Here is a 27,054-nt window from a genome sequence, read left to right as displayed (position 1 = left end):
CAAGTGCAGGCGCTCCTAGAAGCCGGCTTCATCAGAGAAGTCAAATACCCAACATGGCTAGCCAATGTAGTGCTAGTCAAAAAACAAAATGGTAAATGGAGAATGTGCGTCGACTACACCGACTTAAATAAGGCATGTCCCAAGGACCCCTATCCACTACCAAGCATTGACGCCCTAGTGGACTCTAGCTCGGGGTATCAATACCTGTCATTCATGGACGCCTACTCAGGGTATAACCAAATCCCGATGTACGAACCAGACCAGGAAAAAACATCATTCATCACGCCCAGAGCCAACTATTGCTACGTGGTCATGCCATTTGGATTGAAAAATGCAGGGGCCACATATCAGAGGCTGATGAATAAGGTGTTTGCCCCCCACTTAGGGAGCTTAATGGAAGCCTATGTCGACGATATGCTGGTAAAAACCAAGGAAGAAGTGGACCTCCTATCCGACCTCTCACAAGTCTTTGATACCATAAGGTTGCACGGGATGAGACTAAACCCTGCAAAGTGCGCCTTCGCAGTGGAGGCAGGAAAATTTCTAGGATTCATGCTAACACAAAGAGGGATCGAAGCCAATCTCGACAAGTGTAGAGCTATCTTAGAGATGAAAAGCCCGACTTGTTTGAGAGAAGTCCAACAGCTGAATGGCCGACTAGCAGCTCTCTCCAGATTTTTGGCGGGATCAGCATTAAGATCCCTTCCACTATTCTCCCTACTAAAAAAGGGGCACCAGTTTGAGTGGACCCCCGAATGCGAGGAGGCGTTCCAGGAGTTCAAAAAGTTTTTGAGCCAGCCTCCTATCTTGACCCGACCTATAGCCGGAAAAGACCTCATCCTATACCTCTCCGTAGCAGACAGGGCTGTCTCAGCAGCCTTGATAAGAGAAGAGGAGGTCAGGCAACACCCAATCTACTTCATCAGTAAAGTTCTACAGGGCCCTGAGCTAAGGTACCACAAATTAGAAAAGTTTGCCTACTCCTTAGTAATAGCCTCTCGAAGGCTACGGCCTTACTTTCAGGCTCACACAATAAGAGTCCGCACGAACCAACCCATGAAGCAGATCCTCCAAAAAACGGATATTGCAGGAAGAATGGTGCAATGGGCAATAGAGCTCTCTGAGTTCGACTTAAAGTATGAAACTCGGACGGCGATTAAAGCCCAGTGCCTCGCCGACTTCGTTGCTGAATATGCAGGGGATCAAGAGGACAAACCGACTACCTGGGAACTCTACGTGGATGGATCCTCCAATAAAACAGGAAGCGGCGCAGGCATAATATTGGTAGATGAAAGGGGAACCCAGATAGAAGTTTCCCTCAAGTTCGAATTCCCAGCTTCAAATAATCAGGCAGAATACGAAGCCTTGATCGCAGGATTGAAGCTGGCTGAAGAAGTCGGTGCTACGAAAGTGATGGTATACAGCGACTCCCAGGTGGTGACCTCTCAAATAAATGGGGAGTACCAGGCAAAAGACCCAACTATGAAAAGGTACTTGGAGAAAGCCTCGGAGCTCTTGGGGCGCTTTACAGAAACTGAGGTGAAGCACATAACTCGGGATCTAAACAGCAGAGCAGACGCCCTATCCAAGCTAGCAAGTACCAAGCCAGGAGGAAATAACAGAAGCTTGATTCAAGAGACCCTCCAGGAACCCTCAGTGGTAAAAACAGAAGACACACTAGAAGTCTTTGAAGTGGTCGGATTAAACCTCGGATGGATGAACCCCTTAGTCAAATACCTAAAATTCGACATCCTCCCTAAGGAGGAAAAAGAAGCCCAGAAAATCCGAAGGGAAGCACAACATTATACTTTGGTGAAAAATGTTCTCTACAGAAGGGGGATATCAACACCATTGTTAAAGTGTGTACCGACCTTAAAAACCACCGAGGTGTTGGAGGAGGTACATAGCGGAATCTGCGGGAACCATCTCGGAGCCAGGTCATTGGCCAGGAAAGTAATCCGAGCTGGATTTTACTGGCCAACCTTACAGAAAGATGCCACAGAATTTGTGAAAAAGTGCCAGCCATGCCAAATGCATGCAAATTTCCACGTGGCTCCCCCAGAAGAGCTCATTAGTATCACTTCTCCATGGCCCTTTGCAAAATGGGGAATGGATTTGTTAGGTCCTTTTCCCCAAGCGCCAGGACAAGTTAAATACCTAATAGTGGGAATAGATTACTTCACAAAGTGGATAGAAGCAGAACCACTGGCCACCATCACTGCACAGAGGAGTCGGAGGTTCCTCTACAAAAATATAATCACAAGGTATGGGATACCTTATTCCATTACCACAGATAACGGAACCCAGTTCACCGACTCCACCTTTAGAAGCCTGGTAGCCAGTATGAAAATTAAACACCAGTTCACCTCGGTGGAACACCCACAAGCCAATGGGCAAGCCGAAGCAGCCAACAAAGTCATTCTGGCAGGGCTGAAGAAAAGGTTACAAGACGCGAAAGGGGCTTGGGCTGAAGAGCTCCAACAAGTACTATGGGCTTACAGAACAACTCCCCAATCCGCCACTGGAGAAACACCCTTCCGACTAGTCTATGGCGTAGAAGCCATGATCCCAATAGAGGTCAATGAGCAAAGCCCAAGAGTGATTTTCCACGATGAGATTAGGAATATACAGGGACATAAAGAAGAACTCGACTTGCTCCCTGAAGTCCGAGAAGAAGCTTAGATAAGAGAAGCAGCATTGAAACAAAGGATGACTACAAGGTACAACAAAAAAGTCATTCGAAGGAGTTTCACCCCAGATGACTTAGTCTTAATCAGAAACGACATCGGGGTCAACAAATCTGGGGAGGGAAAGCTCGCCGCCAATTGGAAAGGACCATACAAAATCAAGGAGGTCTTAGGAAAAGGCTATTATAAGGTGACCGACTTAGGCGGCACCGAGTTACCAAGGTCATGGCATGCTTGTAATATGAAAAGGTACTACAGTTAAAAGCAAACCCTACTCCCTGATGTACTCTTTTCCCAGCTTCATGATTTTTTCCCAGAATCAAAGGGTTTTTTCTGAAGAAGGGTTTTTAACGAGGCATCACAGTAAGGGCTAAGGGAAATAAATTAGCAAAAGCCCTTAGTAGCAATAAGGTACCTCCTCAATTAATAAAGAACTCTTTCATTTTAAATATCTCTTTCAAAATTCCCTTTTAAATTTTCTTTCTACGAAACGCGCCGATTTAAGCTCGACAAAACGTAAAAATCCCATGAACCGACCTAGATGGTCGTCAGGATAAAACGACGAGGTACAAGTCGGTGTAAAGAGGCTATAGAAGTCGATCATGATAAACTCGGGATCGGTCCGACTCACAGGGCGGAATGCGAAACCGAGTACAATTAAAATGAATCGCAAAAGTAGCCTAAGTCACGAAAAACTCAATAAAACAAAATTGAGTATTAGGAATACCAAAAGAGATAAGGAAAAACTAAGAAAAAGGCTGCCTTGAGAATCAAGGAAATTCAGAAAAGCAGGCAAATCCCAAAGAAAAGATTTTTTCCAGAAAAGATCAAAGAGTCAAAAGAACCACGAAAAGCATGCGCGCATAAGGTAACTCAAAACCCTTATCCAAAAAGGGTATTTATCTAACGATAAATTAAACCCCTATTAAAAAGGGGCATTACTGTTTTGTTTACGACCTTAAAAGGCCAAAAAATTGTTCAAAACACCAACAAATAAATATAAAGAGTTTAAAAAGAGGGGCCCACAGGCCGGGCCCCAATAGCCAAAATCACTTTTTTAGAAGATCACCACCAGCAGAGTCAGGGGGAACGCCAGGAGCAGGAGTTGAAGAGGAAGTCGGAGGAACGGTAGAAGAACTCGGGGCGTCCTTAGAGCGAGGAGGGGACTCTACGATCCTCTGCCCTCGAGTCTTTAAATCAGACTCAGATTCCACTATGGGGGCAGGAGGATCCACGATGGCACCATCAATAACAATCTTATCAGGATCCAAAGGAGAAAGGTCCAAGTCAGGAGCAATAACTCCGACCTGTTCCTTGAAAATCCTCCAGGCCTCATCAGCACCATCCGCAATAGAGTCCTCCAACTCGGTGTAGGCCTTCCGAGCGTTCAGTAAGTCGTTCTTTACAGACACAAGATCAGCAAATAAGCTATTGTAGCTGGCTTGCGCTGCCTTCCTCAACTCCACCTCCATGTTGCATTGGGCTTGCAACTTCTGCCCCTTCTCTCGGAGGCTGTTCCTCTCCCCCTCCAGTTTGGCGACTTTCCCCTCCAACTCCTTCTCATGCTCCTGATATATACGAAGCCTACCCTCCAGCTCCTCGACCCTCGAGGTCGTCCCTAAAGAGCTGATGGGAGTCTTCTCAAATATATCCAAGAGTTTGCCACAAACCCCCGTCGTCTTGAGACTCTCCTCAACCACAGTAGTGAGGTAGTGCCGAACAGAAACATCATCCATACTCATACGAGCATGAGGATAGATGTTCTTTCGGACGAACGCAAGAGCGTCCGCCTCACCAGAAGCGCCAGACTCTAAGGTCTTGCGCTTCTTTGGCTCTGGTTCGGGAGTAGGTCGGACGGAAGGGGGTGGCAGAGAGGAAGCAGAGGAAGAAATTACAATAGGCTGAGAAGGAGTCCCAACGTTCCGAGGAGGAGGAGGAGGAGAGACAACCATCCTAACACCTCCAGACCTGGCTCGAGACTTTGCCTTGGCTTCCTGAACCCTCTGCCAAAATCAGACAAAGTCGGTAAAAGAAATTGCAAATCGGAAACAAGCAAGAAACGCAAAAAGCTACCTAATTGTGACTGGACAAAGGACGGCGACCCCTGGAGAAATTTTTTAGTATCCAAGTATGGGGCCCTCCCCCACGCTTCTCGGAGGAACCCCACAATGGCTGCTTCTACCTCAGTTAAATCATCCAGACCATATTTCTCGCAAGGGGAGGCCTCCAGCCAATATAAAGGAAATCGGGGAGAAGAATGATCATCCAGGAAAAAGGGGTGGTGACCCTCTACAGCTTGCACTTTGAAAAAGTAGTTCTTGAAGTCATGAAAGGACTCGTCAAAAAGGGTAAAAAGTCTCCGACCTTGTATGGCTCGGAACGACACCCACTGTTGTTTATTGTTTAGCCCACTGAAGGGTTTTGTCATATGGAAAAGATGGAAGAAAATCTTTAAAGAAGTCGGGAACTCTAAAGCCTGGCTGACAAATTGATAAATTTTCAAAAAACCCCAAGAGTTGGGGTGAAGCTGGGTGGGAGCGACTCGACAGTGACGCAAAACAGATATCTCAAAATTCGAAAAGGGAAGAAAAACACCCAAACGGGTGATCATGCACTCATACATAAAGAAAAAATGAGGGGCCGCCTCATCGACTCTTCCAAAACAAACCCGGTCTTCAGGACCCGGGACTACCAATTCATATTTTGGTTCGTCATCCTCAGAAGTACAAATTCTGTGATGAGTGCGAAGGTTGGTAATGAACTCAGAATCGACTGAGGGCTCCTCCCCTAAGACCGTGACATCAACCCAGTGAGAGAGAGCATCTACAGAAGCCATTTCTTTTTATAAAAAAGGGGGGTAACAAACCTACAAGGGGAAAAGAAATGTCACCAACACGGTCTCTAAAGGGAGGAGGATGCGAAACTAAAGTCTACAAATCAAATTTATCTACAAAGGCATATTAAAGAACTAACCTTTATCCGGAAATAAGGGTTGGAAGCAAAAAGCCTTTGAAGACGCAAGAACGCAGCACGAACGAAGGCAAGGAAAATTTGAAAGATCGCAGAAACGAAACAACGAAAGAGAGGGAAAATATTTATAAGAACGTTAGGGGCATAACGGTAAAATCGGGGCAATCATTAATGAGGATGCACCGTTACCAAGGCTATTAAATCCCTACGCACACCCCTAACGGACACGACGCTTGATTAGACGTAACTGTCAGAACCAAAAGGTCACGGAAAATCACGTCGGTTCTCAAACCATCACGTCGGTCCTCTCACAAATCGGCTACGACCCCGAGTTGAATACTCGAACCCAACTCTTAAAAATAAATTGGGCTCGAGTAGGGGCACTGTTCATACCCTGGCCCAATAACTAGGACCCAGGATCCAAGCAAAGAAGCCCAACCCAAAGGGGTTGGCCCTCCCCCAGTACCGGCCTTCATCCCCAGAAGTCGGTACCGAACACGACCTACTCGAAAGAAGTCGGATACGAGGGTTAGCTGGCAGATAACACTCATTCGAATGAGTAACCGCCCCTAGAAACTCTCTAACCACTTCATAGAGCCATATCTTAACCTCCCTAAGATATGGGAACGGTTATCCACCTAAAAAGGTGGCACTACTTCAGCGGTGGTTATTGGTTCACCACTATAAATACCCTGACATCCCTCAGGTATCACTAAGTTCCAATACATTCTCAACTTGCTCACACTCTCGCTAACTTAGGCATTGGAGTGTCTTTGCAGGTACCACCCCCCATTCTTCCACACGCACAAGTCGGACGGAGGAACACCGAGTTTCAGGTGCATTCGATAGCCACCTCCCTCACGCGTTTGGGCCAACCAACGTCATCCGGCCCACTAATCTCCGGTTACCCATCGTAACAATGGTTATTTTTTAATTATATTTAATTATAAATTTAATGTATTTTTTATAGTTTTATAAATTTATTTAAATTATATTATTTTATTAATTTAATTTTTTATAAAACACAAATGTAGAGAGAAATAGAGAATGAGAGAGAAAATAGAGAGAAAGATACAAAAAAAGAAAGAGAGAGAATTTGTTAATTTCTGAAAAAATATTTTTATTTTAGTTGTAGTAAAATAACATCTTGTGACATATTTTAGTTTCTCAAATTAATAATATAAAATATAAATTATAAGTTATATATAGAGTGGAAAGAAAGAGAGAAATAGAGAAGGGGAGAGAGGTAGATAAGAGGATGGAAGAAGAAAGTTTATTAATTTTTAAAGAAAATATTTTATTCCAATTTTAATAAGAATGTCATGTGATGTATTTTGATTGTTAAATTAGTAATATAATATAGTTATGTTTTAATTTTAATATTTTAATTTTAATTTTAATTTTAATTTTAATTATAATTAGAGAAGGTGATATTGCACATTTTGATTGTCAAATTTATAATTAGTCATTGATAATGATATATAAGAGAAATAGAGTGGGTGAATAAATGAGAGAGATAGATAAAGAAAAAGAGAGGAGGAGATAACACTCTAATTTTGGAGAAAAAAATTGAATTTCAATTGCAATGAGAAAGTGAGATGTGACACATTTTAATTGTAAAATTAGAAATATATAATAAATAATAAATAATAGATTAATAATTAAGGAACTTTTATTGATCCGACATTGTAATGAATTTTTTTTTCACATAAAAGGCCCACATAATATACACGTAATTTTGGTTAACTCATTTTTCTACTTTACGTCATTCCTAGTATATAAGGTGATCAAACACACTAAGAACCTGTATACTACTTTTCACATATCATGTGTTTATAGGTTAGTCAAATCTTAGCAATTCTTAGCCACTATAACTTTAGTTACCAAAGATTTTCCCTTATTATTAAGCCATTTTTTCTGGCCTAGGGGGTTGTGTCATCCAGCATAATATGTTCGAAAAGGATTGTTTACCCAACTTGTTGCGAATAGGATAGAATAGGATGCGAATAAGGTAGAGTTAGAGTGTGGGTTAGATAGGTAAGGTACGGGTTCAAAAGTGTATTCTATCCTTTTCTACCTGCAATTCTAATATATATAAATGATGTATATAGTAAAAGAAGCGCGTGTTAAACTCACAACCTCTTTTTAATAAAAGTTTAGAATAATCACTAAGTTAATTATTTAAATTATTAATTTAGTATATTTATTTTTTATAATAAGTATGATAAGATATTTATCTTTATTTGTATTATTTTAAGTTTATTAAGAAGTTAATGATCATGTTATTTATAATTTTATGTTAGATTTTCTTAAAATTTTATTATTTTTAATTTTAATTTAAATTTAGCTTTTTATTTTATTAGTATATATAAAATTTAAAATGATTAAATTTTATATTTACTTAAAAAAATTTGATTTTTCTGTAAATAGAATCAGATAGAATAGAATTTAAAACTTTAAAATATGGGTAGAATTTGGGTTAAAAAATTTTCAAACCCTACTCTATCTATCTATTGCCAATCTTAATCATGTGATATATATATATATATATATATATATATATATATATATATATATATATATATATATATATATATATATAATATCAACCCTTTTATTATTAAATATAGTTTAAATATAATTTTTTTTCTATAAGACCAAGTTTATTCTAAAGATCAAAGCTTTTATGTAAAAAGTTTCTCTGTCACAACAAAAAAGGGTTTCTGTAAACATAAAATTGAGTGCACATAAAATTGAATGCAATTTATGTTGTACTAGCGTGTCAATACTCAATACTCACTGTTTTTTTTTTTTTATATTATTTTCGTATACTATTTTTGACCCCACAACTAAAATCTTTTGGATCCGCCAGCGTGTAACATGATTAAATGTTAATATGATTTCAACTTTAACCCTCTTTTATAACACCATTAGATTAACTTCAAAGTTCACAAACACCACTTTTTATGGTGTGCAAATATTATGACTCCTGATTTATTTTGTGAATCAGATACAATATCAATGTTATCTGATAGAAGTTGAAAGTAATAGCAAGTTGTGAGCTATGGTTAAGTTAACTAACCATATTTCTGAGCTGTCACAATATGGAACATAAGTTAACTAGTTTGTTAGACTTAAGAGTTAGTTAGTTGTAGCTGATTCTAGTTAGTTAGCTTACTATATATAGTATGTAACTAAATGTAACTTTTGAGATGCACATTTTCTGTTCTCTGTAATCAATGAGAATCACTTTCTCTCATCTCTCTCTCTGCTAAGCTGACCCTAGAGCACGATTTTTCTTCAATCAACAAGAAAATGTATACCTTATTTGGAAACTACTTATAAATCAATGGGGAAAATGTATCAAAATTGTACATAGATGATTTGTTCTATTTGGAATAATCAACAATGAATATATGTGGAATAGCTTTGTAATATACAAATAAATTGAATGTTACAACTAAGTTAGATGATGCACTTGACTTACCCAGCTTTTCGGGATCGCGCATCTCATGCCTAGTATCAACCAAAAAATGCTTCCAACACTCATCACTTTCTGAACTCTTTAAGTAACGAGTGAGTGATACTAGGCACTTAAAATCTTCCTATATTTCTGAAATGACAAACAGGATTTCATGTTGTAGGAATTCACTCCGCTATTTGTAGGATCAAAGCAAAACATGTGTTCCATTTCATGTTTATGCATACACTCCCATTTTGTTTCAGGCATGTAGCAGGTGCTTGTCACACACCAATACTCTATAACTAGCATGAGGCCCCTCAGCTGTATCTCTCAATGTAACTTGCCACCCCATTGCCTTGGCAATGTCTTGAATTTCATCCATGATGGCAATAGAATCACGGATGTATACCCGTCCTCCCGGTCTCAGTATTCGGTCCATCTCAAGCATAATAGATGACACATTGCATCTGATAAGAGAGAAATCCAACACATAGGAAGGAATAGACATTATCAATACTGAACTTTGCAGTCGAGCAGAGCGATCATAAAATACTTATTTCCTAAGCTACGATTACGAAAGATGAATATCGGATTGGATATCCAAACCACAATTCTCATTTTTCTCATTATTAACAGAAATAGTGTAATGATTATAAGCCAGGAGGAAAGATACAAGCTTGACAAGAAAAGAAAAAGGTACCTTTTGCGTTCTGCAGAAAGAAGGTTGGCAGCATGCAGAAAATCATAGGTTCTTGGGTAGGTGTCAAATGCTTCACACCTAAATTATAAAAATTGCAGAATATTACAAAACACTAACAAGATCGCAAAAGTAATTTGGGAGAATTGATATAGAGGCTCTTTCAGTACATGGAATTGGGAAACCTCAGTACTACAAGGTGAACATTTGTATTTAATATATCTTAAGTAAGTTTTGTTAAATACCAGTCATGCATAACTCCCATCAATCCACGGTCGTAGATAACTGGCAAGGTATTTGTGCTACTAACAGGAACAACATTCATAACCCAGCAGTCAAATTTCCGACTAATCAATGCTGCTGCAAACCTGAGAAAGCACTCAAATATATTGAAAATAAAAATTAGGAACTACCAAATACTAGAGCAATTAGGAATAACTACATGTCTATTCATAAAAAGAAAATAAAACGATAGAAAAATTACCCTCCAAATCCAGCTCGCATGTCCATAACATTTCTCATTCTCATCTCTTTCCAGCGTAAAGTATCAACATATTGTCCTATTATCTCATTCCAATATTTCGACTCTGCCTTAAAAAGCTCTGCTCTGGATGTGAAGGCATCAAATTTTATGCTTTGAAGCCTATCAGGCGGAGTTTGCAAACGAGCAGGCCATTCTGTAACATTTGTTCCATAGCCATTCTTAGGTAATCGAGAGATGCATGCTTTTAGATTAACATACCTACATAAATTAAGTAATGAAATTACCAATAATGAGTCATTAAGAACCAAAAATGTTATTTGGACAACCATTGAAAGCTCTCTACACCAACCAACTTTTAGTTGGTAATTCATGCAAATAGTTTGCAGCTTGCATTCGAAAAATTGGAAACTGCCAAAAAGTTTCTAATTTCTGGAAAGCAAGAAAAAATAAAGTTGTGAGAGAAGATGAGTGTGACACACACCATAATTGCTCTAATATCAACAACTTTTAGTTGTCCAAATAACATTGTAACATTATCCAAACAATCAAAAGTTGTTCTACATCAACCCTTTGAGTGCAATTATGGTGTGGGTCTCATTCACACTCTCAAGTTTGGGGTGTTTGAGCCTACATATTGGCAAATTGCATTTATTTTCTACTCTCTGATTCTATCTCGCAGAGCTCTAACAAACATATAATAATCATAACGAAGATCAAGATGGCTTCAACACAATACCAAACATTGTCTGGGTCGTCACGTGGGTCACACAGTGGAGGTTTAGTCCCTTCCTCGCGGTTTAGATAGCAGCTATTGTTAGAAGGTTTCTGCCATACTGCAATATACCCATCTTTTTTCAAAAAATTCCAGCAGAGTCGAGTAGTAAGATTAAGCATCTCTGGAGATAACAAAAACCCAAGTTACGCACATGATAGGCACAGACAGCATTCTTAATAATAAAGAAAGACTTAAGCAAATCCTAGCAAGTTATTTACTGTACAACTCTGTTCAATCTAAATGTGTAACTATACCTTCCCATTGTTCTTCTAAAGCTTCCTCATGTTTATAAACTGGCTGGGCAGCCCAGACAAAGTACCCTCCTCCTCTTAGCATCCTATCAACTTCAGCTAGCAATATCCCATCTTCAACACAAAGTAAAATAAAGTGTTAAGGCTCATAACATAAATAAAGGCATTTGCTATCATAAGCAAGAAAACTAGCATATCAACATGCACTCAACTGGTTGATTAGCTGTTATATATGCTCCTGTTCATAATATTTTGCTTCTCGTTATTACCAAGAACTATTGCACATTGTAAAAGAGAGGAAAACCATACCATCCCTTGTCCAGTTAATTCTACAGCGTGAACAATGTATCAAGTCAAAAGCTTGACTTGGATATAACAACCGTCTAGTAGCAAACACCGATGCCATTGCTGGCACACCACGCTCAAGAGCAAATTGGATCTGATTCTCATGAACATCTTTGGGAGCTACAGACATGGTGAGGACATTCCGTGACAGTAAATATGCGCCAAAGCTAGCTACACCACAGCCAACATCAAGAACAACCCGTATATGCCGACCAAAAGTAATTTCAGGGATCATCTAACAAAACAGAAAAAATCCTGATGTTCAGCATCGAGTTACCTATACTGTCTAAAAAGAAGAATTGGCGAAACCAAATTATATACACATAGAAAAACCTTAGCAATGTGGTCCAGGTATTCATTTGCCCCATGGATAAATTGCGTACCACCTCCTGGAAATTTGAACTTGTCTTTGTCTCTGGAAATCCAGTTTTGGCCACCTTTGTCTTCTACAAGACGATTGTGAGGAACATTATTGAACCATACCTACACCAGCCAGAAAGAGAAAGAAACAACAAAAACCTATCCATGTATCAGTAATAACAACGTATTTACACAAACTTAATAACACATTTAAAGAAATGCCATTGAAAATAGAAAAAGAAATCCTTCAATCTTAACTCAACTAAAAACAATAAAGAGAACTTATTTTTAAGCATTCATTTCTTGAGAAATTAAAACAGAATAGCAAGGAACCTCGTCTCGGCTTTGGGGCCATGGAATTGGGGTACGGTACCCTTTGGGTGCAGGAACCAAGCAATTCAACCCACGACCTTTTTCGGGGCAATAGCGCTGGAACCTCTCTCCTTTCTCAGTGGAAGGAAGCTTCTTAATCGCTTCCTCGTTATCCAAACACGGTATATACTCGCTCATGTTCCGCGGGCACAGACCAAACCTCTTGATCACGAATCTCGTAGAAGAACCACCACCGCCGCCGCCGCCGTCGTCGTCCTCAGTAGAGGCAACCTCCGTCTCGTTCACCCACTCATTCCCCACCTCGAAATCCTCCGACATGGTCCCATTCTCGCTCACGATCCCGAATTTCTTGACCTCCGGCTGCGGCGATTCTAGGGCTACTTCCGGCGGTGGTTGGAAATCGTTGATGAGGGCGGAGACGTTGAATTGTTTGTCGAAATTGGGGGATGTGGAAACAAGGCGGTTGGGGTTAGGGTCTGAAAAGAAGACGAGTTGTTGGTAGCCATCGGACCAGTGCATTCCCAAGTAGAAGAATGTGACGGCGATGAAGAGAGAGCCGATGATCTTCAATGCAAGGGAACTTCTCAGCAGATCCAAGCTCATTTTGGATCCACCAATATTGGGTGTGTCTCAAAACTCCTTCTTTTTCTTTTCTCTGTGGCTTTGTGATTGTGCCAGAGCTTATTACAACAGAAGAAGAAGAAGAAGGGTGACTAAGAATTTTTGTTTGTGCCTCGCGGACATTGATAATGACATGATTTAGATTTACATTACAGCTACTACATTTTGTACACGCTTCTCAGATCCGCTTTGTATCACAATATCAGTATCACCATTACCCTCGCATTACCAAAAATAATAATAAAATAAAATAGAAAAGAATATTTAATTTTTGTAATTAACTTTTTACTATTGAGTGTTAGAACTTAGAACACCTAATTGTTTCCTAAATCAAATGTAGCCTTCTCTCAACATTTTGCAGGATTCTACTTGCCCTTTGTCATTCAAGTGTCTCATGTTTTGTTGTTAGGTTTCATCTCGACACCCTCATCACTGATTATTTGGATAAAATGTGCTAAATTTGATTAGTTTGTGTAGATAGCTCTAAAACTAACAGAGAAGAATAGGAACTAGGAAGAAAATAACATAATTCAACATGAGTCAATTTGGTTTAATCCAAACTGGAATTGGCTAGTTTTTTGTTAAGATAGTCTAATGATTCAAATCTCTCTTTAAAATGCTTTTCTTGTGTTTAATTTACTGATTAGATCAGGTGGATCTTAATCACCAAATATAAAAAAGTGCATGATGCATTATTGCTAACAACACACATTGCTGAAAAGCTTCTTGTACTAATGTATCAAACATATAATTTGCACCTCTTTTTATCCATTCAAACTGGAATTTATTCCGTTAAAATATTTAGAATTAGATCTTCATTATATATACTAGCGGCTCACCAGGCACTATCGTGCCTGTTGAGCCGCTTTTCTATTGAGTTTAAGAAATTAATTTTATATTTTTATTTTAAAATTATAAATTTAATAATAATTAAAAATAAATTATAAAAAATAAAATATCTTAAATTATTTAACATATAAAATATTAAAAAAACAAATTTAAATTAAAAAATAAGATTAAAAAATATTAATTTGCTATTATCTGTAATAAAATTAATAAAAAAATTTATTGATATTATTTAAAGATTAGTTATTTATAAATATTATTAAATTTATTTATTTTTTCAATCCTATTTAATTAGAAGCAAATTTAAAAATTTATATCCAAAACATTTTTTATCTTCATCCATAATTCTAATAGATAAAAAATTATATTTTTTTAATTTTATCTTGAACCTCTTTAATTATCATTAATTTTATTCTTTTTAAGATTATTAATTTTTATTTTAATTATATTATCTCATCATATTATACACTATCGTTTCTCTTATCATTATTATTATGTTGCCTTTTTTTTTTATTCATCCCAATCGCAATTAATTATCACCGTATCATTATTCCAACTCTCATTTTTGTTTATCACTCTTATCTATAACTACCATGGTGTTAACTTTTGAGTTATTACAAATTTGCTAAAGGAATTTTTTTCTTCTTTGATTTAGATATCTAGATGTATACTTATTATATAGATCCTTATTATTTTTCAGACTTATTTGTTAAGTCATATTTTATTGCTTTCAGACAAAATTTAAGATATCAATGATTCAGATTTTTTTGTTTATCAAATTATAAAATTTGTCAACAATTATAAAAAAATAATATCAAATAGTTTATATCTTCTTAAAAGAGTAATATTATATGAACACTACTATTTTAGTTACTATTAACATATACAATTGAATATAAAAATATTACATTATTATTGAACATTTCCCCTATTCTTAACACTTATTTGTAATAATTCTTAATCTTTCTCTAAATCTAATATGTCAACTTCTATGTCTCTAACTAATAAAATTTTTAAGATTTTCATAAAATTTCATTTAATTTCAAAATAAAATTGTAATTTTTATATTGTTATTTTTTCTAATATTTTCAGAAAATTAATTTTTATGCTTTTTAAATTATAAATTTGAGATAAAAAATAAAAATTTTAATAAATAATAAATTATTAATAAATAAAATAAAAATTTTATATGTTATTTATTTTTTAATGTATAGAATAATAAAATTTAAATTAATTTAAGTATGATACTAAAATTATTATGTTATTTTTATATGTAACAATTAAGATAAAGATTTATAAATATTTATAAATTTATTTATTTTTTTAATCTTATTTAATTTAAAGCAGATATAAAAATTTAAATTTAAAGAATTTTTTTCTCGCATAATTTTAATTGCTTTGTTTTATTTTATATTCAATATGTTAAATTATCTTTTGTTTCATTATTTTTTTAAAAAAATTATTTTTATTTTTATTATTTTTTACCATTCTCCATACACATATTTATTATTATTTTCTTAATTAAGTGAAATAAAGATAGGGAGAGAGTACTACATGTACTCCATAGAATAAAGAAAAAAGACAACATGAGTAGAAGTTATGTGTAGAATAAAAAAGTAACTATAAAAAGAACAAAGGAAAATTAATTAATAATTATATTTTTGACCAAATTTTAAGACGAAAATTATATTAAACACTATTTATCAATAAAATTAAGATAGAAAAGTAAAAATTGGACACTAAAATCTCCTATTCCCTTTATATATTGTTATAGATATTTAATTTAAAGTACATTAAGATATTATAATAATATCTATAACAATATTATTTAGGACAATTATGGAAGGTTTATCGAATCAAAACTTAAGAAAAAATAAATTATTATTATTTAAATAAATATAAATATACAGAATTCTTACCTATATTTGGATCATTCCGTCTATTTGGACCAACTTCACTGTTATTATTAGTATCTGAATATTTAGAAAATTTATTATTAGCATGAAAATATATTGTAAAAGGTAATTCATATTAAATGATATACTAACTACATAAATTTATTAATGGATGTATAACGCACGTCTGGCAAGGTATTGCTGCCTCTGTTCTTCGCTCATGTTTTGTCTTTGTCGCCAGACATAGTCTTGCCAAGTCGGTCCACCACTTCCATTGGTATACTGTCAACGGTAATTAATCAAAACAAACATATAAACATAGTTTCACACTTTTATTTAATGACGAAAAAGAAATTATATTAGATGAAATGAGAAAAATGCATGAAAAGATGGATGAGAAATGAAGTTTTTCTAGTAAAAGCAACGTGAAGTGAGAGAGAATAAGGGAAGAAAGAGATAATTATTATAGAAGTTACGTGGAATTATAAAATAAGAGAGAACGTGAATGAAAATGAGGTAGTGAGAGTATTGTAATGCGAAATAACTAACGTGGGCTAGGTTATTAAGAAGGATAAAAATGAAAAAAAAGTTTTGGACACCAAAACAGGTTTTGCCATTATATATTGTTATAGATTATTATATTACCTTGTTCTCCTTTCTCGTTTTTTCTTTTTCCTTCCATATTCTCTTCTGACCGTCCGTAATTAATTATCACCAAGTATTATTATTGCAAATTTTAATTTTGTCTATCACTTTGATTTATAACCATCTATTCCGTTAACTTTTATGAGTTGTTGAAGTTTTGCTAAAAAAAGTAAGACATAAAGCATTTAATTTTATATTTAATTTTTAAAATTTTTAATTTTTAATTTTTTAAATATTTTATTTTTATTTTTTAATTTTATATTTAATTTTTTAAATATTTTTAATTTCATTATTTTTCTAAATTATTAACTTATAATTTTTATTATATCCCCTTACTATATCAAACACTATTCTTTCTCTTATTATTATTCTCTATACACATACCTATCATTGTCTAATCGCTGTTATCATATTACTTTGTTCCTTCTCGTTTTTTCTTCTCCTTCCACCGTCTCTTCACCCCATCGTAATTAATTATCACTATTTATATGTTACATCTTTTATATGTTAATCAAATAACCAGTGCCATATGCCAAACAAATGATATTATAGAAGTCAAAATAAATTATATTTTTGTAATATAATTCATTTATTTTAGTTTAATTTAAAAATAAATATTCATGTACTCAAATTTTAAATATAATATTCTATATAATTAATAATTTAAAAATTAAAAAAATAATATTATCACATATGAAGTAATTTAAAAATCCTTAAATTTAACAAAATATTAGACTTTTTCAATTCATCATTGATAGATACAGACATATTTAAAAAAAATACATATAATTTGAAAAAAATTAGTTCTTCCTTGATAAGAAAAAAAGATAAAACACTATCTTTTGTACGTGAAATATTGGAACAAATTAAAAAAAAAGTAAAAGAGCCATGAAAATATTAATTAGATAAGTAAATTAAAGAGAAAAAAAATATAGGTAGAAGTTATACGTGAACATAATAACTGCAATAAAACTAAATAAAATTTGTAACGATGGATGTGACGAAATCGATAGCGTTGAAGGTAAAAAAATAATGGCAGCAAGAGAAATATAACAAAGTGTATTAGGAGGTAAAAAAAAAACCAGTAAAATAGATGAAATTATAAAAAAAATAAAAAAGATATATATTTTTTATGATTAAAAAAAATTTAATAGAATAATTAGAATGAGGCTAAACTAATGGACAGACCATCAGAGTACAGTACTCACAGGTATACTTAAAACAACACTATACAAACAAAGACTAATATAGAATTAAACAAAACATAATTTAAATGAATACCTCCCAATATAATAAGATCTATACAAAAAAAATATTTATCACCACTGATTAAACACTTGTTGGCTTCTAATTATTTTTTTATTTCATATATGGCCACGAAAATAAATCTTTTGACATCGTCTTTACCTAGTTTAAGATGTCAAAAAAACTCATTTAAATAATTGTGCGGTACAGAGAAGAGTTTATAAGATAAAGAAGAATCAGACAAAAAAGAAGAGAGATCGTGGGAGTAAAGAATTGAATAGAAGTTACGCGTGAGTTTTTGTTGTATAATATTTTTGAATTATGTTAGTAGGGTTAAAACAGGAAATAGAAAATTGGACACCAAACCTCCATGTTTTGGCATTATATATTGTTATAGATAAAACAGAAATTCATATAAAATAAACTAAAAGTAAGAGAAAAAAACTTACATATGTGTGTCCTGCCAAGAAACCAACTAAGATATAATTAATAGTTAATTAGTTGAAAAACAGGTCTATTAACAAAAAAATAATAACTTCTCACTATCTTAATTTTTTGAATTTTAAAACTAAAAATAAAAAGAATTGATTTGAGTTAGTTTATATGGCTCCCTAAATTTTTTCTATGTATAATTTGCATTTTAAAATCTAAAAAAAAAAAGACTTTTACCAAAAGAGACATATTAAATTAAATTATTTAAATGCAAAAATTTTATTTTTTTGCTTAACTCTTAATTAAATATGAAGACTGAATTTGTATAGACAATGAGATAAGAATACAAAGATATAAAATTATATTTAATAGATAAAATATAAATATATAAATTTTATCTTGAGATATTAAATTAATATATTTTATATATTTTTTGTTAATATTTCTTATTAAAAAAATACAAAGACACAAAATATATGAATAAAAAATAAAATTTATTTTTTTATTATTTCTATTAATTTTTTATAATTGTATATTTTATCATTATTTTTTTCTTAAACTTTTATATAAGAAATATAGAATAAATTAAACTTGATAATTTATTCTTTCTTACATTTAGTTTATTAATAAATAAAATATAAGATCACAAGTGTTTAGCTTTTATTTAAGACAAAAAAATTTAAATTAAATTATTTTATTAGTCTTTGGAACGTTACTAAATTTATAATTAAATCTATATTATTTAAAAACTTCCAATTGAATTTTTACATTATTTTAAATTTTATAATTAATTTATTATCGTGAAAAAAAAAAGATTATGTTCGAAAGAAACAGACGGGAGGGAAAGAGAATGAATGATTGATACATGATGATTCTTCCGTTTCTCTCGGTTCCCTCTCTGCATCAGTTTCTATATCCGGCGTCAGTTACTTGGCCCAAACTAAATTGATTTAATTTGTTAACACAAGGTCGGTTAGGGGAGAACGATTCATACCTCAATTCTCTTCCCACTGCACCATGGAGTCGTCGTGGTCGTGGTCGCGGTCGATCACCGAGACTGTGAACGGGTCCCACCAATTCACTATCAAGGGTTACTCCTTGGCGAAAGGGATGGGTCCGGGCAGGCACATTATGAGCGGCACCTTCAACGTGGGTGGTTATGATTGGGCCATATACTTCTACCCTGATGGCAAGAACCCTGACGACAATTCCATCTACGTTTCGGTCTTCATAGCACTGGCCAGCGAGGGAACCGATGTCAGGGCGTTGTTCAAGCTCACGCTGCTCGATCAGACCCAGAACGGGAACCATAAAGTGCACAGTCATTTCGATCGCCCACTAGAGAGGGGCCCTTACACCATCAAGTACAGAGGCAGCATGTGGTACTGCTTTCTTGGATTTCTTTTCACTGTTTATGTATTTGAACACATGAATTTGGGGTTTACACATTTGAACTTAGTGAGTGGTATCTGACATTGGGTTTGAGCGAGAAAAATGTCTCCCATGGAAGCAATGTATCAATATTTATTCTTCATTTTGATGGGGAGGGGGTGGGAGTGGGTTGAAGGTTTTTGTTGTCTCTTATGCCCTTAGCATTTATTTCATTTGGCTTTTGTTGGTTCATTTCAGGGGTTACAAACGATTCTTTAAAAGAGCGTTACTGGAAACATCAGAATATCTGAAAGACGATTGCCTTATCATGCAATGCACTGTAGGTGTTGTGAAAACCCGTCTTGAGGGTTTTAAACCGGGGCTCATTGTGCCATATTCAGACATGGGCCGAGACTTTAAGGACTTGTTGGAGTCCGAAATTGGTTTTGACATAGTTTTCAAGGTCAAGAGTGAAAGCTTCAAAGCTCATAAGTTGATACTTGCTGCCCGATCTCCTGTCTTCAGAGAGCAGTTTTCTGGAGGAGTTGGGGATCCTAGCATAGATGAAATAGTGGTTGATGATATTGAGCCTTTTGTCTTCAAGGTAATTACTCCCATTTGTGAATTGTGATATCTGAACTTTGGTGAAATTTTTATCATTCTTATGGTATAACTGTGTAAGAAATGGTCTTCTCACCCCATATCTGAACTGTGAATCCTTAAGTATCATTAGCATTATTTTTTGATAATATATTTCTTTGCAAATCTTTAACCCAGTTGTGCCTGCTTTTGTTTGTGAAGCATTATTCTGTTATTTTATCTGCCTGCTGAACTTCTGGCTGAATACTCATTTTTCTTTCATTATTTTGTGTTATGTTCTGGCCAAGTGAATATTCATTTTATCTAGTTTTTCAGGCAATGCTTCTCTTCATTTACACAGACAAACTTCCTGAGATGTCCGATATTATGGGCTCAATAAATATGTGCTCGTGTACTGTCATGGTGCAGAATCTGTTAGCTGCTGCTGATCTCTATAATCTTGATCGTCTAAAACTACTGTGTGAATCAAAATTGAGTGAAAAAATCAACACTGACACTGTTGCCACAACACTTGCCCTGGCTGAGAAACATCATTGTCCGCAGCTTAAGGCGATCTGTTTAAAATTTATTGCAAATCCAGTAAACATAGGAGGTGCGTACTATTTTAGAAGTTCTATGGTTTTTAAACTTCAATATTTTTTCAGCATAAACTCTATTGCCCTCATGATGCTTTCTAGCACATCCTACACATTTTGTGTTTTAAAGTTGTTTTGGTAGATATTTGGTATGCTTTATGGTCAAATACCATAATGAATGGCGAGACTGTCATAGAGTTTCTAAGGTACTTTAGCGGAAAGAATCGTTCAAATGTCATTCTTTCCCCTTTTCATGCATTTCTTATAGTTGGAAGATTAAACATTTGAAGTAACAGTCATTCAATTCTCTATTTGGATGCTACACATTGAACAGAGAAAAATTCAATGTGTGATCTAAGAATATGGACAGCCACTTATTTTTCAATTTGTGCATTTTGTGGAAGCCCTCATATATTCCACTTTAAGACTCAGTCGTGTATTGTTTTATGTTGTGTGCAGTGGTAATGCTGTCGGAAGCTTTTGAACATTTGAAAGAAGGTTACCCTAAGATGCTGTCGGAATTGCTCAAGACATTTGCAGCAGGAGATGATAATTCAAGCCAGCCATCAAGCAGGAAAAGAAGTGGCAGCAGAATACACCGGCAAGATTTTGTGGATGGTGCTCCTGCTGAATCTGTTAATCCAAATGGCAGGTCTCTCAGGAGGCGTACATGGTGATAGAGTAAAAACCCTGAATGGAAGTGCAATATAGCTATGGAACTTTGCATGTGAATATGAGTGAATTCATCATTTCGTTTCACCTGCTCCTATATATAGCTCTCTCTTGAGTCTCAAGTATTTGGCCTTGACAACATTTTGAATGGTAGTTTGACATTAGATCATATCAGTTCTAGTGTAGGGTATAATACTATAATCATGTTTGATGTCTTTAATAAAAAATAAATAGGTATATATTGAAACCATTGAATTTAATCTACCATGATAGACTTTTTTTTACTGGTCGTTCTTACCTGCCTCTGGTGTATATCGCTATTATACAAATTGTCTTAAGATTATAAACAGGGCTAGTGGTCGAATTAGTCCTTGAAAGATGGGTTATTCTTTAAATTTGTCCATAAAAAAATTTATCAATCAAATTAATCCTTCAAACATTACAAATTAATCATTTTTGTCCTTCTGTCACTCAATTAATAATTTCCATCAACGATTGATGATATAAAACATTAACTTATAACATACATAACACCTATCTTATCTAATTAGACTTTGAACAAATATGTTTATGAAAATCTATCAATATTTATTTTTCTAATTATATTAACCATAATTCTAATATAACATAACCACACTAAATTAATAAATTTTCATAAATATATTTATTCAGTGTTTAATTAGATATTCTAAGTGTCATGTATGATGTAAGTTAATATTTCATGTCATCAATCATTGACTAAAACTATTAATTAAGTGATTGAATGATAAAAAAAGATTAATTTATAATTTTTGAATGACCAATTTGATAGATAAAGTCCTTTAAGGATAAATTTAAAGAACGAACATCTTTTAAGAACTAATTTGATTATTAATATATTGCAAGCAATTATTGGTTATGTTGATTATTAATCTATTGCAAGTAATTATTGGTTATGTAGAAGCATCTTCAGATAGATTCCTTCCTCCTCAAGGAAGAATTATTTTGCCTTACACAATCTTGTTGGGAACATGAGAGAAGAAAAGATGCAAGATAAAAATAAAAGAGAAAATGATAAATAGGTCTCTGACCTTTTTTTCTGTAGACATTTTCGTCCCTAATTATTGAAAAATACATTTAAATTCCTGACGTTCTTAAAAGTTGGACAGATCAGTCCCTCCGTCCAAATGTCTCCGTCAGACCTAACGGAAAAGTCTGACGTGACTCCCGTAATGCTTGTCACGTGTACGCGTGGGTCACGCGTACGCGTCGCCTAACAGACTTTCCTTTCACGTGTACGCGTCGCCACAAATTTAGCAAATCCTCATTTTTTCATGAATTCTTCACTGTGCATGCCTTTTTTTTTTCAATTTCTTTCAAGTAATTCTTGCCTTCAAAACTTTAAATCACTCAAACAAACATACCAAGGCATCGAATGGGAGAAAAGTAAATTAAATTTAGCAATTTAATAGCCTAAAAAATATGTTTTCAATCATTAAGCACACTTAGGAGAAATTCATAAAACCATGATATTTTAGTGAATAAATGTGAAAAAAATTGATAAAATCCACCAAATTCAATACAATATAAACCATAAAATTGTGGTTCATCAACTTTCCCACACTTAAACATTAACATGTCCTCATGCTAAACTCTTGTGGTTCATAAACTAATATGCAAAATGCATCTACCTACTTGGTTAAAAATGAATCAATCTCTAAGAACATATATGAACAAGTAGGGCTAAGATAGTATGATGATTTTTGAATTCCACTAATTCAAATCTCAAAATGAAGTATAAATATACTTGCAAGAAGAAAGCTCGTGAAAGTAAGGAACAATGAATTGAGCATTGAACCCTCACTGGAAGTGTTTGCACTCTAATATCTCTAGTGTTTAAGGGTCGATTCTCTCAATTCTCTACTAATCTTGCTTTCTAAGGCTTGCTCTTCTTCTACCAATCAACATATATATAATGCATGGATACACATATCAAGAGGTCTTTTCAAGGGTTGTAATGAGGTTATGGCTAAATTTAATTTATTTTTCTCCCATTCGATACCTTAATATGTTTGTTTGAGTGATTTAAAGTTTTGAAGGCAAGAATGGCTTGAAAGAAATGGGAAAAAAACATGCAAAGTGGAGAATTCATGAAGAAATGAGGATTTGCTGAATTCATGGCGACGCGTATGCGTGAAAGGGAAGTCTGTTAGGCGACGCGTATGCGTGAAAGGGAAGTCTGTTAGGCGACGCGTACGCGTGACAAACATTACAGGAGCCACGCGCCAGACTTTTTTGTTGGGTCTCACAGAGGCATTTAGACGGAAGGACTGATCCATCCAACTTTTAAGAACGTCAAGAATTTAAATGTATTTTTCAATGATTAAAGACAAAAATGTCTGCAAAAAAATATCAAAAACCTATTTGTCCTCGTCTCGAAATAAAATAATAACTGAAATAAAAATATTAGTGCCCGCACGACAAAAATTTAAAATTTAACTTGGTAATTTTAGTCTGAATAATTGGTATTCCATAAAAGAATAAAGTAATAAATAAAAGTCCCCTTCAATTGAAATGAAGTCGTTAAAGTTTGTTGGCATAATTGTGCACTATCACCGAGCACATGATCAGTTGGGCAACAAATAGCGACGTACGTCAATTTACCCTTAAACTTAAAAGGATGATTGATTTATATAATGAAATTAAATTATTATTATCTGGTAATGTGCGTTGTCAACTTGTCATTGTCATTCTATGAACCAAAACCCCATCTGAAAATGAAAGTTAATGTAAGCTACATGATGCGTCAACTTAAATAATCCTAATGAAAAGTACTTCATAATGTTGAAATGAATTTCTCGGCAAATAATAGAAGCTAATAATAACTAATTTGGGTTGATCGAGTGATCACCTCACTTGTTCACTTAAGTAAGTGTTGGGGATTCAAATTTCATTTTGTGCATGCAGTAATTTATTGGCCAGCCACAACCTCTTATCACTAACAGATGTAGTAGATGAGTTTTGTGAGACAAATAAAAAATGTGTATCCACAAGCAATCTTGACCGCAAGTTCGAATTTTAAGGATGTAACTCTTGTCACAATATAGTATAACCTTGTGCTTCTTCAATTCAATAATGGGAAATAATCTCGTATACATCCACCTCTTGACACACACAAGCTTGTTGGTTGGGTAAAGAAAAATCCTATCCTATAAAAATGACAACTTTAACGATGAATAATTAAAAGTTTCAGTTTATAATACCCTAAAATTTATACTCGCATTCATATTATGAAATAAATTTATTTATTTTTAACTTTTAAATATAATATATGTTAATATTTATCAAATAAAAAATAATAATATCACATGATAATTTATTATTTATTGTTCTTATAATAGAACTTATTACAACATCTTGAAAACATCTCATAATTGTATAAACACTTAAAAAATTAACTAAATTAGAGAAATACAGAAATATGTTAACAGTGATGGTTGTTTTTAATTAATATATATTATATATATTTTTTATTATTAAAATCAATGATTAAAACTAATGGAATAGCGATAGCGATGTTTCTACTTGAAATTCTTTCAAGAGAATATTATATAATACATTTTAATTATTCAATTAATAATATATAAAAAATTCCACGAAATATACAAGTTATTAAACGATACACGGAAGACTTTATCAAACAAAATAATTGACAGGCATTAACAATAACAAGTGATAAGATGACACGAACACACACTAAAATGGACCCTTTGGGGTTACGTCAACCACATCCAATCCACACGATCTCACTCTCACACCCACCTAAAACACATTGACCCCATCCAATGATTGTCAACAAAAACATCCAACGGTTCTAGCTGCCTTATAACTTGCACTAACTACTCCATACAACACCAAGAACCACCAATTTATCATGGGCCCGACCCCATCAAATAATTACCCTGCCATTCTCAACCACAGGGCTTAGTTACAGAGCCTCCTCTTTTCATGGGCCCATACCGTACACTAATTCGTCATTAGAAGGTGTGTGTTTTTTATTTTTTGGGTCACGGGCTCTCGGTTGTTATAGAGGAGGTGGTTAGTTAACACCCATGCCATGTGTTGTAGTTGTAGTGTGTTTTGCTTTCGGCCACAAAAATTATTTGTGGCTAATAAAGAGTGACGTAGCTGCACGTTTTATTGGGCATGGTACTTGGGCCGAATTTCCAATATGGATCCAATTGGTGGAAATGCAGGCCAACTTAGAATTCTGTGACTCTGAGGATCCAATTTCTTTATTAAATTTATGAATTTAATAACAGAATTTTTTTATTTAAATTAAATAAATATAAAAATTACGGAAATATATATAATATAGAGTAATTATTCAAATACACAAGGTACTATATCTCAGATACTAAGAGAAAAATTAAAAAATACGCACATCTTAGATGCTGTAACCCGCATTACGCATTTGAGCGTATTTAGGATACGAAGACCCTAATAAGTGTTTAAACGCATTTCAGTTGTTCAATACCCATTTTTCCATCTTGCGTCACAGAATGGGGTTTGAGTACTCGAAATATGCACATATTTAAATTTTTTTCTTAATACTTGAAGATGTAGTATGTTGTGTATTTAGATAATTACTCTATATTTTATATATTTTTGTAAATTTTATATTTATTTAATTTAAATAAAAGAAATCGTTTAATAGTTTTCTAAAGAAAATTCGTACTAATTGAAATTATGTGATTATAGCTTACATGTCAATGTCATTATCTAAGTCTCTTTATTCAAATGGCGGTGGACTGATGGTGACATATCTAAATAATGTCTCTAATTACTGATTAGATTCTTTTGGGCGTTATTGTTTATAGTATTATCAGCAGGTGAATTTGTTATGTACATAGAGATATTGAATTTATAAACAAGGTATTAATTGAAGTTGATTAAAATAAATCGTAAAGATTCTAGATGGAGACTATGTGCTACTATACTCCTTGTTGACAATTCTACTTTTCAGTTAACTATGTATTTGATTTACTAATAAAAACATTATTTTACTAAAAAAGTAGTTGCCATAGCAGACATTATTAGAAAGTAAAAACATTGATAAAGTTTTTAAAAATGCTATTTTTGCACCTAAAATTAATCATTAAAATTAATTATTATGTATAAATATATGTGTAGTTAAATTTATTTTTAATGTATATTTTATATTTTAATATTTATTCTACATTAATAATTAATTTTAATGATTAATTTTGGTATATATTTAGCATTATTGAGAATTAATACACCAATGGCATTTTTTACAATTTTTCCATTGAAGTGTATTCCATTTTGATGTTAACTTCTGGTTGTGGTTGGTGATTAAAACCTTTGATGATGACCTGAAATCGTTACACAACCAAGCCTTAAATAGCTTTCTTGGTTGTACCTCAAGTCACAAGAAATGGGAATAATGTTGTTTGAACATTAAAAATTAGAATAAAGTATTATTTTTGTCCCCAACGTTTGGGGTAAGTCCTATAATTGTTCCTAACGTTTCATTCGTCCTATTTACGTCCCCAACGTTTCAAAGCTGATTCAATGTGATCTTCCCGTTAATTCCATTGACGGAATACTAACGGAGCTGCCTACGTGGCTAACTTTGTCTACTGTGGCAAACATTTTTCTTTGTGACCGTTACTGAGAAATTAAAAAAAAAGGAAATACTAATTTAAAAGGGTGAACCCTAATTTGAGAATGCCCCTCTTGAGCTTCTTCTTCTCACCATCGCCGTCTCTGTTGCAGTCGTGGGTG

The 27,054-nt window shown here is 34.0% G+C and overlaps 2 protein-coding genes across 2 annotated transcripts; one reads left to right on the top strand and one right to left on the bottom strand.

Annotated features, from left to right (window-relative positions):
- Window positions 1-8,980: 8,980 nt before the first annotated feature.
- Window positions 8,981-13,200, bottom strand: LOC107631298 (putative methyltransferase PMT11). The gene is made up of 9 exons (XM_016334701.3): window positions 12,366-13,200; window positions 12,006-12,155; window positions 11,637-11,907; window positions 11,331-11,441; window positions 11,038-11,197; window positions 10,302-10,559; window positions 10,063-10,185; window positions 9,821-9,898; window positions 8,981-9,587 (listed from the first exon to the last, which is right to left on the bottom strand). Exons 1-9 carry the CDS (start codon window positions 12,966-12,968, stop codon window positions 9,380-9,382), a joined length of 1,962 nt encoding a protein of 653 aa, XP_016190187.1. The 5' UTR covers window positions 12,969-13,200; the 3' UTR covers window positions 8,981-9,379.
- A 5,666-nt stretch (window positions 13,201-18,866) lies between these two features.
- On the top strand, window positions 18,867-21,551 carry BPM3 (BTB/POZ/MATH-domains containing protein). The gene is made up of 4 exons (XM_088509110.1): window positions 18,867-19,431; window positions 19,679-20,024; window positions 20,336-20,612; window positions 21,055-21,551. The coding sequence occupies exons 1-4, from the start codon at window positions 19,067-19,069 to the stop codon at window positions 21,270-21,272; spliced, it is 1,206 nt and encodes a 401-aa protein (XP_088365236.1). The 5' UTR covers window positions 18,867-19,066; the 3' UTR covers window positions 21,273-21,551.
- Window positions 21,552-27,054: the final 5,503 nt, after the last annotated feature.

This window comes from Arachis ipaensis, chromosome B3, assembly GCF_059453495.1.
Source record: "Arachis ipaensis isolate K30076 ecotype BB chromosome B3, ASM5945349v1, whole genome shotgun sequence".
NCBI lineage: Eukaryota > Viridiplantae > Streptophyta > Magnoliopsida > Fabales > Fabaceae > Arachis > Arachis ipaensis.
This window is presented reverse-complemented; position numbering and strand designations above follow the sequence as displayed.

Bases quoted from the DNA above. Each gene is read 5' to 3' on its own strand.
- LOC107631298 (XM_016334701.3), bottom strand. From the start codon at position 12,968: ATGAGCTTGGATCTGCTGAGAAGTTCCCTTGCATTGAAGATCATCGGC. The intron at 12,156-12,365 runs GTTCCTTGCTAT...TGGCTGGTGTAG, and splicing joins GGCCCCAAAGCCGAGACGAG to GTATGGTTCAATAATGTTCC. The intron at 11,198-11,330 runs GTATAGTTACAC...TGTTATCTCCAG, and splicing joins TTTAGAAGAACAATGGGAAG to AGATGCTTAATCTTACTACT.
- BPM3 (XM_088509110.1), top strand. From the start codon at position 19,067: ATGGAGTCGTCGTGGTCGTGGTCGCGGTCGATCACCGAGACTGTGAAC. The intron at 19,432-19,678 runs GTACTGCTTTCT...GGTTCATTTCAG, and splicing joins AAGTACAGAGGCAGCATGTG to GGGTTACAAACGATTCTTTA. The intron at 20,025-20,335 runs GTAATTACTCCC...CTAGTTTTTCAG, and splicing joins TTGAGCCTTTTGTCTTCAAG to GCAATGCTTCTCTTCATTTA.